Below are 18,580 nucleotides of genomic sequence, written 5' to 3'. Positions count from 1 at the left end.
AGGGAACCTGACATTAGTTGTTTCACTATGAAACCAAAAGTGTCACCTTCTGCAGCTCCTGGAATGCATTCTATGAAGGTGTACCTTGTTCCCTGACTCGGCAATTATGGTCGGCAGTGTGCATGACGTACCCTGCGTCATCCTCATACCTGACCATAATCTTGCGCATGCGCAAACACCGCACCGGCTCGCATGAGGGCGAACTGCGCCTGCGCGAGCTGCGGGAATGGCTGCACAGACGCAAGATTTGACCAAGCAGCGTGCATGATGACGGCGGCGGCGTCATCACGTCAATCATGAAAGGCGGATGGCGAAGAAGGTCACAAGGAGGGACAGGAGACGAAAATGAGCATGCCTATCCAACCCAAACAGGTCATTAGCATACATGGCGGTCAGGTTTTCTAAAGTTATATTCGGGGTCTGCAAGGAAAGTCAGGGCCAAGGTGCACCTTCATAGAATGCAGCCCAGGAGCTGCAGAAGGTGACACTTTTAGTTCATAGTGAAAAAACTGATGACAGGTTCCCTTTAAGTCAAGGCCTAAAGGCCCCGTCACACACAGAGATAAGTCTTTGGCAGATCTGTGGTTGCAGTGAAATCATGGACATATTGTTCCATTTGTACACAGCCACAAACCTGGCACTGATTGTCCACAATTTCACTGCAACCACAGATCTGCCACAGATCTGCCACAGATCTACCACAGATCTACCACAGATCTACCACAGATCTGCCACAGATCTGCCACAGATCTACCGCAGATTTATCTCTGTGTGTGACCGGGCCTTAACTCTTTGTCATTGCTGTTACGACAGTATTTGGAAGGAAAATAATGTTATTAGAAGGTGTTTGTATGTGACTTACTATACAGTCCTAAGATTTTAGGACTTTATTAGCACACAGAAGTGTTACACTGATAAGCCTGCCCCTTTCTTTGTTTGTTTGGTTTTTGGGGGGTTTTTTGTCTGCATCTTTCCTATCTTTTTAAAGGGAATTATCTGCTCAATACACAAGTACTTGTTTTATTATGAATGATATTCTTGTAGATGTTAGAAAGTCAAGGTACGGTATATTTCTTGTGTTTCATTCTCTGCCCTGAAGAAGTTATTGGTGTTCCTCCTAAGTACATTTACATATGGCTATGATAAACCAGGATCGGATCTGTTATTAGAAAGCTATATGACATCGTATTTTCCTCTCCTCCATCGATTCAGCATGTACAGCCAAATGTTTAATTCAAGATATGTACACACTTGCCCAATATCTTGTGATTTACATCTCATCGTGATGAAATGTGTTGAAGATTTATACCCAATCCAGTGTAAAGCTGCTTATTTCACAGGATGGCTGGCAGCAATCATTGTGTTGAGGCAGACATATGGAATTGGCAGTAAATGAATCCTACATAATAAACATCCTGCTGCTTTCCCTGTGTATGAAGGAAACTGATAATATCCAGGTTGTATCACTGTGATATCTGCGGCAATAGATGTCTTCCCGTACTAGGCCTGCCTAATGTGCAATCACTCCGGATGGTTGTTTCCATGCATACTCCATTGTTTTCCTATTTCTCTTTTCCCAGCCGGCATGCTGCTGTGCTATGACCTGCCTGTTCAGAGGGACAGAGATGGCAGACCTATCAATCGCTTTCTTGCCAGCAGGGGCCGCAGCTACCAGCAGATGTTAACAGCCCTTATACATGAGGTATGGGATCAGCACGTACACTCATGTCCGTGATGATGAGGCCTGGAAAAGATCAGACTTTTACTCTTCTTTTTCACTTTTCATTGTACTAACCGACAGCTAATACAATAAGGCTGTAATGTTTTGAGCAGACATTTTTAAAGTGGAAGATCATGGTTTAGTATAGTGCGGTTTTATTTGTATCAGGGATGCACAACCTTTTCTGGTCCAGAGTCCATTTTATCAGATTACATCTCCAAGGGCCACAATGAAACCTAAAGTGGTATTACATTCTGGGTCATTTATTATATATTATAATTACCTGTCAGATATACACAAGTAACAGTTCTAGGACCCCCACGTAGAATGAGTGCCCTTCTTCTCTGTTTGCATTCTAGAAAGAAAGAGGCAGTGGCAGATACAGACAGAAGTGGCCCCTATGCAAGGACAATATATGGGCCCTTTGCAGTCCAATAGCTCATCATAGGGCACAATTCCACCTGATTTCGGGTTAGTAATGCCCCCCCCCACCACTTGGCCTCTGTGCAGCTACACAGGTTGCACTAATGATATGTGTGCCCCTGGGAAGAGACCATCAATGCTGCTCGGTCTACTGTACTTCATGAAGTTGCTAAAATGTGTTTCACTTTTGCCCTATAACTACATATAAAGGGAATCCATCACAAGCTTTTTGTTACCCCATGTAAGAGCAGCACAATGTAGTGACAGAACCCCTGATTACAGCAATGTGTCACTTATTGAGCTGCTTGCTGTCATTTTGATACAATCACTATTTTATCTAGGAAATATCTAGATCTAGGAAAGATCTAGGAAATATTTGAATGTGGAGCTCCATATCCCCATCCACACCACTGACTGGCAGCTTTTTGCCTATATACAGTGCACACAGAAAGCTGTCAATGGGTTGTGAAGGTGGGGTTATGCAGAACTCATGAATATGCTGGACTACCTGGCAGCACAACAAATAGTCCTCCAATGATAATCTACTGCTGATTTAAACAGTGATTTATTTTTTCAAAACTACGCTAGAATCCGGATATATGCTTCTACATTATGCTGCTCTCAGATTAGGTGGCAAATATCTGGTGACAGATTCCCTTTAAGAGAGCCTTATTCAGGTATGGCCACTTGTCATCAACTACTTTCTAGAGTGCTGCACATGGGTCAGGAAATCCCAATTCTGGTAACATGGGGGCTTCAGAGAGGGGCACCTAGTATCTTTGCTTTACACTGCACCACAGTGCTACCTTCTTGCAAGTAATATACATGTCAGAAGCTAACAAAGACAGACAAGCATGTCTATGGCCAGATATTTAGGGGGACGCACAAACTAGTATCACAGACCACATGTGGCCCCCCGTTTTGCACCCCTGATTTGTATGAAGTAGTGATAACCATATATGTTTCCCATTAGACATTGTGAATGTAAAGCAGAACACTTGTGGCCAACTTATATTTCTAGACGGAGTAAAACACATTGGTAGAAAAGAAAACCTCTCCACTTATGCCCCAATCGTGGCTGGTGGAATCCTATTGTGTTCTAAGTCCACTTTTACGTGGATTGAGATCGTGTATTGCTCTTCTTTTTTTTTTTTTTTCTGTAGGTAAATATCCAGTCCTCTGAATGGCATCGATCCATCCTGCTTCCACAATCTTGGCTTGGCTTTATGACAAGGACATACCATGCTGTACTACAGGTAGGCTGAAAAACACAGGATCCGGGCCATCTCTGTTTAAAAGCAAAAACAAAACTCTGTACCTTCATTAAAGGGGTTATCTCACAATGCCACTCACTGCACATGTGACAAATGAAGGGCAGGGGGGTCCTAAATGTGAAAAGAGCATTGTGTCTGAGCAGCTCGCATTGACACTTCATGAGGTGGTGGATGTCTAATGTCACATTTCCTTAGAAGAGGCTGCTGAAAAGGTAATGTCTGTTTGTCTACATAGGCTGCTTTTTATAAAAGGCTATCTTTATAACACAATCTTATTAAAAGGATATGTCAAAAATCATTTTTTGCATGTAAAAATATCTTAGTGGTTATTGTTAGTTGGTAAAATTGCACTACGTTTCTATCTGCAATCTTCAGTTCTAGATATGTTTATATGCAGGTTGCAGGCTGATCCAAGTTCAAGATTCAAGATTTTTCTCTTGAATGTTTCTACCAGTAATATGGGCTTATCTGAGGTTCATGTATCCCAGAGTACTGCTTTCATTAATCAGCCCTTCCTGAGATACTCACTCTCTCTTTTGTCCCCTACAGATCTGTATAAAACACCCTCCCATTGCTTTCCACTAATTTTAAGGTCAGCTTTACATATCCGCAATGAGCGGACCATAGCATACCGCGATGTTTAAACTGGCCGTGAGCCTTTTGACCCAAGCTCAACAGCCTCATACAGTGTACAAAGCAGTCAAGTTCTTGTCAGGAGACCTGTCTTTTTGTCCAGATGTCATAACTGTGAATTGCAGATATGTTAAACTGGAGTCCTACTTGGAGAAAGGAGGGAGGAGCAGACGGCCGTTAGGAGTCCCTATGTGTAATATGTTTGCAGAGCACTCATAGCTAGATAAATGATTTACAGACACTCTACAGCATCAAATTGGTAAAAACATATTTCTAATTGAGACTATTTCAAAGTTGCTTAAAAGGGTACTCCAGGGAGATAAAACATTATTCTAATGGCTATGCCCTCATAAACTATAAAGATTAGATCCATAGTTCTATTCCTCACCCTCACAGTACCTGTAATTCAGTGTAACACTGTAACTGCTCCTTGGTGCTCCCCCTCTCTTCTGGGATGTTACATCACACAACGGGGTATGGCCTGCTCCTGGTGTGTAGTAACAACCAGCCTCCTGATGATATCTGCCTCCCTGTCATCTGAGCACAGGTTGCATGGCCTGTTCCTGGTATCTAGCAACAGCCAGTCCCCTGGTAATATCTGCACCTGTTCTGTCTGATAGCCGTGAGTGTGACACAACCCCCTTTTTTCAGACTACAGGGAAGCAGGTATTATCAGGGGGCTGGCTGTTGTTAGACAGCAGGAGCAGGCCATGCCCCCTGTGCTCAGACAGCAGGGAAGCAGATATTATCAGGGGATTGCCAGCTACTAAACACCAAGAGCAGGCCACCCCCCGTGATTTGTGATGTAACGTCCCAGAAGGGAGAGGGAGCACCAAGAAGCAACTCCAGCGTCACACTGAATTACAGGTACTGTGAGAGTGGGGAACAGCACTATGGATGTCATCTTTATAGTTTGAAGGCAAGGACATTAGAATTAGTTGTGTTTTTTTATCTCCCAGGAAAACCCTTTAACTTTGCATTTGGGAAATAAACAATAAAAGATTCTATGCAAACGTGTACATAGATTTTAAGCTTCTGTATAGCAAAACCAAAAGTTCAGATTATCTCTTTTTCACACACTTTTTTTCTGAAGTGATTCTTTCATTATCCCTTTGTAAGTACTAATATTACCCCAAATTCTAAAGGTAAAGCCACAGATAAGGTACAACCAAAGTCACATAAGTGTAGTCATAAAGTAAGGCTGATAACCCATTGAAAATGTTTACTAAATATATCATTTTCGTTTAAGTATCAGTTTCTCAGTCTTTTGGGATCTATCTTCTTTGATGTTTGCAGGGCAGACAAGCTGAGCTTGAGATGCAACTGAAGCATGGAAAAGATGACCCTCAAGAACTCCAGTATAAGACATTTACAGCTTGGCTATGGTAAAAAAGACATTGATAGCAACTGACAGTCCTAATAAAGAGTATATTGTTTAACAGTTTGCAGTTGACTAAAAAAGAACACATTGGTTTGTACCACCCAAATATTTGTCATAAGGACACATATCATATGCAGCCACATTATGGGTTCATTGTAAAATCTGTTTCTCTTTAGTCTTCCTTAGGGGACACAGCTCCCGCCCCTGTGACAACTCGGGCATGTATTTAGGTTCTTTTTCTTTTACCTTTTTTTTCTTCTACTACTGCTTTCTCACTAAACTGAGGATTTCAGGCACCAGTAGGTGGGTTATAGTCTGCTGGGGTGGAGCTAATTTCTTTGCTGTGTAAAATCAGTGGCAGCAGACTATCCACAGGGTTTTATGTCCCCCAATGAAAACTAACAAGAAACAGATTTTATGGTGAGTACCAAAAATTTACTTTTTTGACTGAAAGGCATTTTAGTAATAAGGTTTTATTAAAAATGTTGCTTTATTTGTTTTCTGCAGCTTCTTTCTATCACAGTACTTTGCCATTTGCAGAATTAATTAACTTTGAATCCATCAGCTAACGCACCCTCTCTCTTGCCATCTCTCTACCCTCCTCGCACCTCTTTCTGTATCTCTCACTAAGGCTACATTCACACGACTGTTCCGTTTTTGCGGTCCGCAAACAAAGGTCCTGTTTTTCCACGGATGCATCCATGTGACAACCACATCCGTTCCGTTCTGTTCCGTATACGGTCTGTGTGACATCCATATGACTTACGGTTTTTTTGCAGACCGCAAAACAAACGGAAGAAGATTTACATACAGATCAAGGTATCTGACCAGATGCTGATCCCCGTATAAAGTCTATGGGGAACAGAATCCTGCGCAAAGGGGTTGGAGCAAGCGCTACATACTCACCGATCACCGGCGCGGCTGTCACACTGCTCCTGCGGCAGCTCTTTGTTCTTCCCGAGCCGGACGCTCATTTTGCTCATTTCATATTCACTGCTTCCCTGCTCACCGACGTCTGTGATTGGTTGCAATCAGACGCGCCCCCATTCTGAGTGACAGCTGTCTGACTGCAACCAATCACGGCCGCCGGTGGGCAGGTCTATATCGTACAGTACAATAAATAAAAATAAAACGGTGTACAGCCAAGATATCAGCCAAGATAAAGCCTCACAGCTGCTGGCTGGTATTCTTAGGCAGGGGAGACCCACGTTTTTGGAAGCTCCCCAGCCTAAAAATATCAGCCAGCAGCCAGCCGGAATTGCTGCATTCATTAGATGCAACAGTCCCGGGACTTTATTCAGCTCATCCCTTATGCCCTAGTGCGCTGGCAATCGGGGTAATATATGGGATGGATAACAGACGTGTAATGTCACCTGGCATCAAGCCCAGAGGTTAGTGATGTCACGGCATCTATCAGATACCTGACATCACTTAGTGATGTCAGGTATCTGATAGACGCCGTGACATCACTAACCCAGTCAGTAATAATAATAAAAAAAAATAGACGACAAACAAATTTTTATTTGAAAAAACACTACCCAACACATTCTTTCACCAATTTATTGAAAATAAAAAACAAATCCAGGTCCAGTGTAATCCAATAAGGGGATCCCACGACGATTCATACTCCCTGTCCCACTCAATGAAGAACAGAATGTTCCCCATTGGCTGGGAGAGCAGTGCAGTGACCTGATATCATTAGGTCAAGCCAGGTCACTGTAGGGGATGACGAGTGCTGCCGTCAAGAGGTTAGCTAGGTACATTACCTGGGTGATGAACGCCGCTGTACTCCTGACGTCAGCGCTCATCAGTGATTTCCATTGTCCCCCACGTTCACAAGCGAAGTATCGCGAGCGGCCTGTGACGTCACCATTATTACGGAACAGAATAGGACATGTTCCATAATAATGGAACGGACATACGGCATCCGATGTGTTTTTTTTGTAGTAACTGATGCACATGGAAGTGCTTCCGTGTGCGATCCGATCCTACGCAAAAGACATTGAAAAGATGGTCCTGTCAGTATGTGATAGAAAGCAATCCTGCCGCAATGGCAAAGCAGTACAGCCCAAATCCTTAATTAAAGTGCAAGTGAAAGCAAGGATTTAAAATTAAAATATAACCTTTAATATCGTTAATTTAAAAATACAGTATAATAAAGTGCAATGCAGTTCATGAAAAACCAGAAAGATCTCACCCAGTACTTCTCCTGATGAGATCAAAATCCACCGGATTGTCCAAGGCAGAAGCAGGTCAAACCAGACCCTGGAGGGGGGGTGGGTTGTTCAGTATTCAAATTCCCTACCCCTGTCGTGCCCCTGCAACAATTGCTTCCGCCCTTACAAGGGCAGCACCCAAGTCAGGAATGCTAGCCCACATAAGAAACACACCCTTCCAACGCGTTTCCCTCTCCATATGATAAGAGAGTTCATCAGGGGAGAAAAACTTAAAGTAAAGCCTGCAATAGCAGGACAATACTACACAATGTACGTTAATGGTACAAATGTGTATACACACGGTACACGTTCGTGGTGCACATGTGCATGCTAGTGGCCAGTGGGACGCTGTGTGCTGTTGGCCCCCCAACCTATATACCCCTCATACCTCATATAATCGCTGGTGCCACATTTTTATGCAGCCCTAATGATCGATCCAAGATCCGTGCTTGCAGTCCCCCACCGCGCATGCCTGATCTATCATTCAACAGCGTATTAAGCCGCCTGGCGGTGATCCCACCGCGCATGCACGGACGTTGAAATGAGCCTGCTGTGGTATTACTTCCGCGTTCCACTCATGGAACGCATATACCGCGCATGCGCGACGTGCGGTCGCCTAACCAGGGAAGCGTTCCACTTGTGGAACGCACATCCCGCGCATGCGCGGCACAACGTCATGTAACCAAGGAAGCGTCCATGCTAGTACTACGGAAACTGCCTTCCTCATTATGCGCCAAGCTCGTATGCAGCGCACAGCACGTGATCGCCCCTGTAAGATTGAAAGTTTACCATGGCATTCAAACACTGGAGCGCACGCACCACGCATGCGCTAACCGTATCGAAATGCCAAAGATCACTCAGGGTAGCAAAAAGCAGTAGATACTAATAAACTCAATTATGCACGCGCCAAATACATACCATATACCACCCCAATGAGAGGGCAGATATTAGCCAAATTCATAGAGTACCCCCACTCTTTTAATACATATAGACAGGGCCGGATTATAGGCGGGGCAGGCGGGGCTTCAGCCCCGGGGCCCCCACCATAAGAGCTTCCAAGGGGGCCCCCACCACCAGGGCCATACTTGCCACCCGTCAGAATTTTTTTTTTTCTTTTCACACCCTCTCCCCCTCCGTAAAGACAGTCTAATACATCAGCTGTGTTTTCGGGGGGGGGGTGTGTACACCTACATTTATTTGTATCTGCGTCTCTAAGACGCAAAAACAAACTGCGGGCGCAGGACGCTGATTGACCCCGGAAGTAGTTTGTACTTCCGGGGTCAGAGGTATACCTGCTCCCTGCTCTGCTGCGGGGTCCAATGCCGCGGCCGTCACAGCAGGACGCCGCCCAGGCCGTGGATGAGAAGACCGGCGCCGCGGCCGCGGATGAGAAGACCGGCGCCGCGGCCGCGGATGAGAAGACCGGCGCCGCGGCCGCGGATGAGAAGACCGGCGCCGCGGCCAGCAGAGGAGACTCACCGGAGCAGGAGGATGGCCGCGGCACCGGAACAGCAGCAGGAGGACGGCGGCCTATACCGGAGCAGCAGGAGGATGGCATCAGAGCAGGTAAGGGCAGAGCTGAAGAAAAATGTGTGGTGTGTGAAGCAGAGCTGTGTGTGTGTGTGAAGCAGAGCTGAAGAAAGATGTGTGGTGTGAAGCAGCTGAAGAAAGATGTGTGGTGTGAAGCAGAGCTGTGTGTGTGTGAAGCAGAGCTGTGTGTGAAGCAGAGCTGTGTGTGAAGCAGAGCTGTGTGTGAAGCAGAGCTGTGTGTGAAGCAGAGCTGTGTGTGTGTGAAGCAGAGCTGTGTGTGTGTGTGAAGCAGAGCTGTGTGTGTGTGAAGCAGAGCTGTGTGTGTGTGAAGCAGAGCTGTGTGTGTGTGAAGCAGAGCTGTGTGTGTGTGAAGCAGAGCTGTGTGTGTGTGAAGCAGAGCTGTGTGTGAAGCAGAGCTGTGTGTGTGAAGCAGAGCTGTGTGTGTGAAGCAGAGCTGTGTGTGTGTGAAGCAGAGCTGTGTGTGTGTGAAGCAGAGCTGTGTGTGTGTGAAGCAGAGCTGTGTGTGTGTGAAGCAGAGCTGTGTGTGTGTGAAGCAGAGCTGTGTGTGTGTGAAGCAGAGCTGTGTGTGTGTGTGAAGCAGAGCTGTGTGTGAAGCAGAGCTGTGTGTGTGTGTGTGTAGCAGAGCTGTGTGTGTGTGAAGCAGAGCTGAAGAAAGATGTGTAGTGTGAAGCAGATCTGTGTGTGTGTGTGTGTGAAGCAGAGCTGAAGAAAGATGTGTGGTGTGAAGCAGAGCTGTGTGTGTGTGAAGCAGAGCTGTGTGTGTGTGAAGCAGAGCTGTGTGTGTGTGAAGCAGAGCTGTGTGTGTGTGAAGCAGAGCTGTGTGTGTGAAGCAGAGCTGTGTGTGTGAAGCAGAGCTGTGTGTGTGAGAAGCAGAGCTGTGTGTGAAGCAGAGCTGTGTGTGTGTGAAGCAGAGCTGTGTGTGTGTGTGTGTGAAGCAGAGCTGTGTGTGTGTGAAGCAGAGCTGTGTGTGTGAAGTAGAGCTGTGTGTGTGTGAAGTAGAGCTGTGTGTGTGTGAAGCAGAGCTGTGTGTGTGTGAAGTAGAGCTGTGTGTGTGTGTGTGTGAAGCAGAGCTGTGTGTGTGTGTAGCAGAGCTGTGTGTGTGTGAAGCAGAGCTGAAGAAAGATGTGTAGTGTGAAGCAGAGCTGTGTGTGAAGCAGAGCTGTGTGTGAAGCAGAGCTGTGTGTGAAGCAGAGCTGTGTGTGAAACAGAGCTGTGTGTGTGTGTGAAGCAGAGCTGTGTGTGTGTGTGAAGCAGAGCTGTGTGTGTGTGAAGCAGAGCTGTGTGTGTGTGAAGCAGAGCTGTGTGTGTGTGTGAAGCAGAGCTGTGTGTGTGTGAAGCAGAGCTGTGTGTGTGTGAAGCAGAGCTGTGTGTGTGTGAAGCAGAGCTGTGTGTGTGTGAAGCAGAGCTGTGTGTGTGTGAAGCAGAGCTGTGTGTGTGAAGTAGAGCTGTGTGTGTGTGAAGCAGAGCTGTGTGTGTGAAGTAGAGCTGTGTGTGTGTGTGTGTGAAGCAGAGCTGTGTGTGTGTGTAGCAGAGCTGTGTGTGTGTGAAGCAGAGCTGAAGAAAGATGTGTAGTGTGAAGCAGAGCTGTGTGTGTGTGTGTGTGAGAAGCAGCTGTGTGTGTGTGTGTGTGTGTGTGTGTGTGTGTGTGTGTGTGTGTGTGTGAAGCAGAGCTGAAGAAAGATGTGTGGTGTGAAGCAGAGCTGTGTGTGTGTGTGAAGCAGAGCTGTGTGTGTGTGTGAAGCAGAGCTGTGTGTGTGTGAAGCAGAGCTGTGTGTGTGTGAAGCAGAGCTGTGTGTGTGAAGCAGAGCTGTGTGTGTGAAGCAGAGCTATGTGTGTGTGTGAAGCAGAGCTGTGTGTGTGTGTAGCAGAGTGTGTGTGTGTGTGTGTGTGTGTGAAGCAAAGCTGTGTGTGTGAAGCAGCTGTGTGTGGGAGAAGCAGAGCTGTGTGTGTGTGTGTGTGAAGCAGAGCTGTGTGTGAAGCAGAGCTGTGTGTGAAGCAGAGCTGTGTGTGTGAAGCAGCTGTGTGTGTGTGTGTCTGTGTGTGAAGCAGCTGTGTGTGTGTGTAGCAGAGCTGTGTGTGTGTAGCAGAGCTGTGTGTGTAGCAGAGCTGTGTGTGTAGCAGAGCTGTGTGTGTGTGTGTAGCAGAGCTGTGTGTGTGTGTGTGAAGCAGAGCTGTGTGTGTATATGTGAATCAGAGCAGTCAGTGCGGCACCCCAGAGCGCTAAGCCACCCATCCCAGTAATGTGTACGCCACCAGAGCTGTTTGCCACTCCAGTAACATCTATGTCCCCTCCTGTAATGTATATATTGTAGGCCCTAGCCCCTCCTGTGATGTATATACAGCAGTGCTGTGTCAGTGTGCATGGTGTGCAGTCATGTTAGTGATGGCCATCATGCAACACAGCCACATGTCCTGGAGGAGCTGGACGGAAACAAGCGGGGGAGGTGAGTGATGCTGCTTGTGACTTCTCCATATTAACACCTGTAATGCGTCTGTGTCTGCATGTATGTCAGTGTATATGACTGTGCATATATTTGTCTGTTTAAATGTATTTTTGTGAATTTGTCTTCAAATATGTATATGTACGTATGCCTGTATGTGTATGTGCGTGTCTGTGTGTGGATGGGGCCCACTAAGACTCAACCGGGGACCACAAAAACCTGGAGCCGGCCCTGGCTGCCTTAACATTGGGATGAATAAAAAAATATGTGAGCAACTCTACTTTCTGTGTATAAGTGATGGCTGTGAGTGATCCTGGACTGTATCTGTATTATACTGTGTGTATAAGTGACGGCTGTGAGTGATCCTGGACTGTGTCTGTATTGTACTGTGTATAAGTGACAGCTGTGAGTGATCGTGGACTGTATCTGTATTGTACTGTGTGTATAACTGACAGCTGTGAGTGATCCTGGACTGTATCTGTATTGTACTGTGTGTATGGGTGACAGCTGTGAGTTATCCTGAACTGTATCTGTATTGTACTGTGTGTATAAGTGACTGCTGTGAGTGATCCTGGACTGTGTCTGTATTGTACTGTGTATAAGTGACAGCTGTGAGTGATCGTGGACTGTATCTGTATTGTACTGTGTGTATAACTGACAGCTGTGAGTGATCCTGGACTGTATCTGTATTGTAGCACTGTAAATCTGAATGTGGCAGAACAGGAGAAGATAAATGTTCATTAAATTTATATCTAAATGCTACAGTTCGCGCTCTACTGTTATGGCTAAAAATGTTAACGTTTATGGGGCCCCCACCAGATTTTCTGCCCAGGGGCCCCCACCAACCTTAATCCGGCCCTGCATATAGATACCACTATGAATCCACTTGGAGGGTTGGAAAATACTAATGATTACCATGGGTAGTAGCATGGGTCAGTATGTCCACAAAAAAACAGGAACTGACCAGGACAAACTGAATGGTCGTCCGAATGAGCCCTAACTCCCTCCTCTCTTTCTTTCTCCTTTTTTTTCTATCATACTTTCATTTTCTATCTTTATTCCCCTCTTAGAGAGAAATAACGTTTTCATTTACCCCTACCCCCTTCCCATTTCTCCAGCTACCGTTCCCTCTTCCCCCATTTCTCTTTCTCGCCCTCTCTATCACTCTATCTGAATCATTATCTATTTATCTGTCTCCTTCACTGTTGTTCTCCCCTCTATTTCTTTCTTTCTTCCCTTCCTTTTCTCTATCTCATTATAGCCCCCCTTCTCTGTCTCTATCCCCTTTCTCTGAATTTGTCTTGCCCTCTCCCCACACTCGCTTGTACGTATATTTCTCACCCCCTTTCTCTATCGCCCTTCTTTTTTTCTAAGTGTACAGCTTTTTACATCTGGTTTATGAAAACAAAAAAGCCCTCAAAAGTATCCAAATCATTTAAATCATTGAACAGTGCATGAATGGAACAAGTTGTAACAAGCAACTAGTTGTGTAAGGTGCCCCATACACATTAGATGGCTGTTGGAATTAATCAGCCAGCAGCTATCTTGCCCAATTCTCCCATGTACAAGGAGCGCTCGCTCTTGTATTCTCTAAGAGAGAGCCTCTGCCAGATTTCCCTGTCGGTGGCTTATCTCTTGGAGAACAAAAGGATCAACGGTTCGAAATTGGACATGGCAAATACGTATCTACCCTCATGGGTTCATGTGTCGGAGGAGAGTTAGGAGGCCCAAATATTCACTAAACTGTTTTCTGAACATACTGATATCGGCTGGTTAAGCAGACTTTATTCTAATGTGTATGGGGGTCTTAAGTTATGTAGATAATGAATTGTAATGACCTGTGATTTTTATAGCCAAATCTAATAAAACTGTCTCGTTCTGGATTTCTCCCGGTCGTTGTACACCAACAGTAAGTGTTCTTTCTGTCTGTTGCATATTACAGGGTAAGAGATGCCCTTACTGAAGTCATCCGGTCTGCAGTCAAGTAAGTTACAATATCTGATTACTTCATCCATTTTTTTAAAAATTAAACTTTACCACACCACAAGGATCTAAGACCTTCTGCCACATGCTTCCCACACTTGTTTAGTAGATTATTTATCCTTTCTTTGCATTTTCAGCTTTTACTTAATGGGATATCCATCTTTCTTAAGGAGGAACTTCTGTAGCTAGACCAATGTTGTCTGTAAGGTTCACTGATCTTATGTTACTGATCACACTGAAGTGTTTCACACTAGAGACCATTCTAAATTGTTAACTAAACTCTTGACTATTTGTGTGCACTCTTTCCCCGGACATGGATGATTCTCACCAATACCCTTCCATTTTCTTTATTCCTCGGTCACTTTGAGTCCTCTTTATTCTCTCTCCAAGCTCTTGGTGACATTAGCTTAAATCAGTGAACCCTCTAATCCCTCTCTAGTGCAGAGACATGCCTGACTAAAGGCCACTTCACACATAACGAGATCGTACAACGAGATCGTTACTACGTCACAGTTTCTGTGACGCAAGAACGACTTCAATTGCGATCTCGTCATGTTTGACACGTACCAACGATTCACCCCCTGCTGCGAAATCGCTGATCGATGCCGAACAGCTTGGGCCATTTTTGGCTCGTTGGAGTCCTGCTGGGCTGCATGAATCTGTATGTTTGACACCCTATTTACGATTTCGTTGACGACCTAGATGAGATGCACGAAGGCGTGTTGTTGCGTCCCCGTTTCCACGCCCCTTCTGCGCCCATTGGTTGGCGCTGAGAACAATAGTGTTTAGTTACGTCGCCATTTCCGCGCCCCCTCTCTGCAACGATTGGTTAGCAATGAGAACACTATTGCGCTCTGATTGGGTATCACTTCATGCTTTGTTCCCTTTTGAGTCTTCTAGGAGCAAACCGGTGACTACACCCAGATTCATTCGTGCTTTGTTCCCGCTTGCTTGGTTTTCGGATCAAAGCTGCATCTTCCCTCATTCATTCCCGAGCGTGTCGCTGTATTACAGATTCATTCGTGCTTTGTTCCCGCTTGCTTGGTTTTCGGATCAAAGCCGCATCTGCACTTGTATATCCCTCATTCGTTCCCGAGCGTGTCGCTGGGAGGATCGAAACTGCGATTATTAATAGATAGCATAGACGGCTGCATTTTCTGGACGTGGTAAGTCATTTTCGTAAAGTCTATGTTACTTGTTCCATGTTTTTGTTATAGTATGGAAAGTATTTGTGTTTATAGATAGTAATTATTTTTGCGGATCATCAAAGTGGTTGGTTGTTATCTGTACACATATGTCCTTTTGTGCGTCCATCGTCCTTTTATGTGTCCTTATGTAGTATTGCTGGTTATTTTGTCTCTCTGATACAGCCGCCATTTTGTTTCTCTGACACAGTTACAGCCGCCATTTTGTTTCTCTGACACAGTTACAGCCGCCATTTTGTTTCTCTGACACAGTTACAGCCGCCATTTTGTTTCTCTGACACAGTTACAGCCGCCATTTTGTTTCTCTGACACAGTTACAGCCGCCATTTTGTTTCTCTGACACAGTTACAGCCGCCATTTTGTTTCTCTGACACAGTTACAGCCGCCATTTGTTTCTCTGACACAGTTAGAAGTGGTGCACTTCTATGGGGGCGGCCATTTTAGTGTCTCTTTTACACCCCCCAAAAAATGTGATTGGTTTATAGCAACTTTTCTCATCTTTACATGTTTTTTTGCAGTGTGGACAACATGAACGACATGCAGCGTGTTGTGCTGGGTGCTGCATTGATGTTTGAGGCCGGTCGGCTACGTGAAGTGGAACAGAGGCGTTCCAAACGAAAGCGCCGCATGTGGACCAGAGAGTGGCTGCAGAAGAGGTACAAATACTCCCACATGCAACTGCTAAGAGAGCTCCAGGAAAATAATCCTCAGGATTTCCGCAATTTTCTGCGGATGTCAGAAGAATCATTTAGCCTTTTACTCGAAAGAGTTACGCCAATTATTCAGCGCAAGAATACAGCGATGCGTGCTGCCATCCCGGCAGATGAAAGATTGGCAGTCACGCTGCGTTTCCTGGCCACCGGACGCTCCCTGCAAGACTTACATTTTTCTTCTGCAATTTCAAGGTCCCTGCTCAGCATTCTTATTCCGGAGACATGTAGAGCAATTTTCCACAGTCTGCGTAACTACATTGAGTTCCCCAAAACTGTGGAGGAATGGCAGAAGATTGCCACCGATTTTGAACACCTTTGGCAGTTCCCAAACTGTGGTGGTGCTTTGGACGGGAAACATGTGCGGATCACTCAACCACTGAACAGCGGCTCCTATTTTTATAACTATAAGGGCTATTTCAGCATCATCCTAATGGCCCTTGTGAATGCCAATTACGAATTTATTGCTGTTGATGTTGGCATGAATGGCCGGGTTTCTGACGGTGGGGTTTTAGAACACACAGGCTTTGGTGAACGTTTGCAAAATGGTGAACTGCATTTGCCCCCCAACTCTGACACTACCGCAAACCTTAACTTTGTATTTGTGGGCGATGAAGCCTTCCCACTTCATCCCAATCTCATGAAACCATTCCCACAGAAAAGTCTAACGGCGGAAAGACAAAGGTTCAATTATAGATTATCAAGGGCACGCAGGGTTGTGGAAAATGCCTTTGGGATAATGGCAAATCGCTTCCGCGTTTTCCACACACCAATTAACCTGAGTCTACCATCAATAGACGCAGTTGTTTTGGCCTGTTGCGCCCTTCACAACTTTCTTCGACGGCGAGATGCTATTACGTACTGTCCAACAGGCTTTGTAGACTCTGATGACTTAAATGGCGAAGTGGTGCTTGGCGAATGGCATTCTGAAGATCCCGCAATCGCAGGACTTCAACCATTGGCGCCCGGCAGAAATACCGATGATGCGAAGGCCTGTCGAGAAAAGTACTGCCAATATTTTAATGGTCCTGGTGCAATTACGTGGCAGCATTAGATAAACTTGTATTGAGCACATTTATTATGCTGAGTTTTATTTTCTTGTATTGATTGGTTTTAGAAACTTCCCTTCTTAATTTTAAAAAATATATGGTTACTTGTATTATGTTCATCACATTTATACTAATTTTAAAATATATGGTTACTTGTATTGTTATGTTCATCACATTTATAATAAAATGTCATTTTTGCAAAATGATTACTTTAATAAACAGTTGTTTTAACTTTCCACAAGATTTGTTTGTCATTCATTCACTATTAAGGGCTACTGTGGGGAGCAGTACCACCATTGCTGCCGTTACATCACCCCCGGAGGCCCCAAATTATGAATATGAAGCCTTATATATTTTCATTTGGGGTTTTTAAACGGGGACGTTTGTGCGTCCCCGAAACCTTCAAACGACATCTCTTTTTCGATTTCTTATAATTGTATGTGCGCTCGCAGTGTGTGATACCACGACCCCTTGACACAGCATTTGCGTCATGGCGCGATCTCATTTCTGCAGCAAAGATCATTCTGATTTGTTAAAAGTGCGTCGCACTTTCACCTTCAAACATAGCATTGTAATATTTCACAAATCAACAATCCCGCCATGGCCGACGGCGGCCATTGGCTGGAGCAGGATCAACAACGTCCACCCCAATCTGATTGGAGCTAGCGTTCACGTGACGCTATCGGTCGAATCAGATGTGAAGAGGCGTTACCGCGGGTGACGCAACTGCGTTTGCTACGTAGACACACCAGCGAACAATGGCGGCACGCAGGAGGGCAACAGCTTGGGGAGAGGCGGAGGTCCGGTACCTAATTAGAGAAGTGGATGCTCGCGATTATGATTGCCGTGAGGCGCAAGAGCATCCACTTCTCCATAAGAAAGCGGTATTGCGCAGGATCCAACGTGGGTTGAGGAGGAGATTTCATTTGGAGCGCACCTGCGCCCAGATCCGAAAAAAATTAGCGGATCTGCGGTACCGCTCCAGTGCCCGGATCTCTGCCATACAAGCAGAGTTACAAAACCAAGGTAGGCGCAGATGAGTGTGCCTTGGCAACGTATAATGGTGTTCTTAAATATATATCTATTTATTTTTATATATATATATATATATATATATATATATATATATATATATATATATATATATATATATATATATATATATCTATATATATATATATATGTATATATATATATTTATTCTAAAAATAAATATATAAATATATAATACATATATAAATAATATATATATATATATCATATATATATAAGTCTATACATATATTTTTAAATTAAATATATATATAATTCATATTAATTATATATAAATATAAATATAAGAAAATATACATATATAATAAGTAATAAATATATTGATTTAAATGTATATATTTAGGATATATATATCCTTTTACTTAATTAAAATTATATATATATAATCTATTTTATAGATCGATAGATTATATATATATATATAAAACATATAAAATATATATATATATATATATATATATAGATATATAGATACAATTCGAAAAATATATTTAGATATATATAATAATAAAAAAAAAATATACATAATATATATCTATATATAATTATAAAAATATATCATATATTAATTATATATATATATAATTATAAAAATATATAATATATTAATTATATATATATAATTATAAAAATAAATATATACAGATAATATTTAAATAATAAATATATATATTTTAATGTATATATATTTATTATATATATATATATATATATATATATATATATATATATATATATATATATATATATATATATATATATATATATATTTCCCATGAACTGACAACCCTCTATCAGCACACAGTTTTCATATGTTCTGATATACCTCTTGTCCTTGGCACCCAGCTTCGCCATGCTTGGCAAAACATCATTCCCTCACCACCCAGCTTTTCCCATATCAGAGAGAGCATGGCAAAGCCGGGTGCTGTGGGTAGTGGGTC

At 43.8% G+C, this 18,580-nt stretch overlaps 1 protein-coding gene across 2 annotated transcripts in view; it reads left to right on the top strand.

The window, feature by feature from the left end:
- FOCAD (focadhesin) overlaps window positions 1-18,580 on the top strand; it is a 334,145-nt gene that overhangs the window by 202,979 nt on the left and 112,586 nt on the right. For both annotated transcript variants that reach the window (XM_075316251.1, XM_075316242.1), the window contains exons 21-24: window positions 1,581-1,702; window positions 3,307-3,399; window positions 5,347-5,435; window positions 13,582-13,623. In XM_075316251.1, coding sequence (XP_075172366.1) covers window positions 1,581-1,702; window positions 3,307-3,399; window positions 5,347-5,435; window positions 13,582-13,623 — 346 coding nt within the window. The remainder of the gene's footprint in view (window positions 1-1,580; window positions 1,703-3,306; window positions 3,400-5,346; window positions 5,436-13,581; window positions 13,624-18,580) is intronic.

The sequence above is a fragment of the Anomaloglossus baeobatrachus genome, chromosome 1 (genome assembly GCF_048569485.1).
Source record: "Anomaloglossus baeobatrachus isolate aAnoBae1 chromosome 1, aAnoBae1.hap1, whole genome shotgun sequence".
In the NCBI taxonomy this organism is placed as follows: Eukaryota; Metazoa; Chordata; class Amphibia; order Anura; family Aromobatidae; genus Anomaloglossus; species Anomaloglossus baeobatrachus.
The sequence above is the reverse complement of the archived record's forward strand: the minus strand, read 5'-3'. Positions and strand labels throughout refer to the sequence as shown.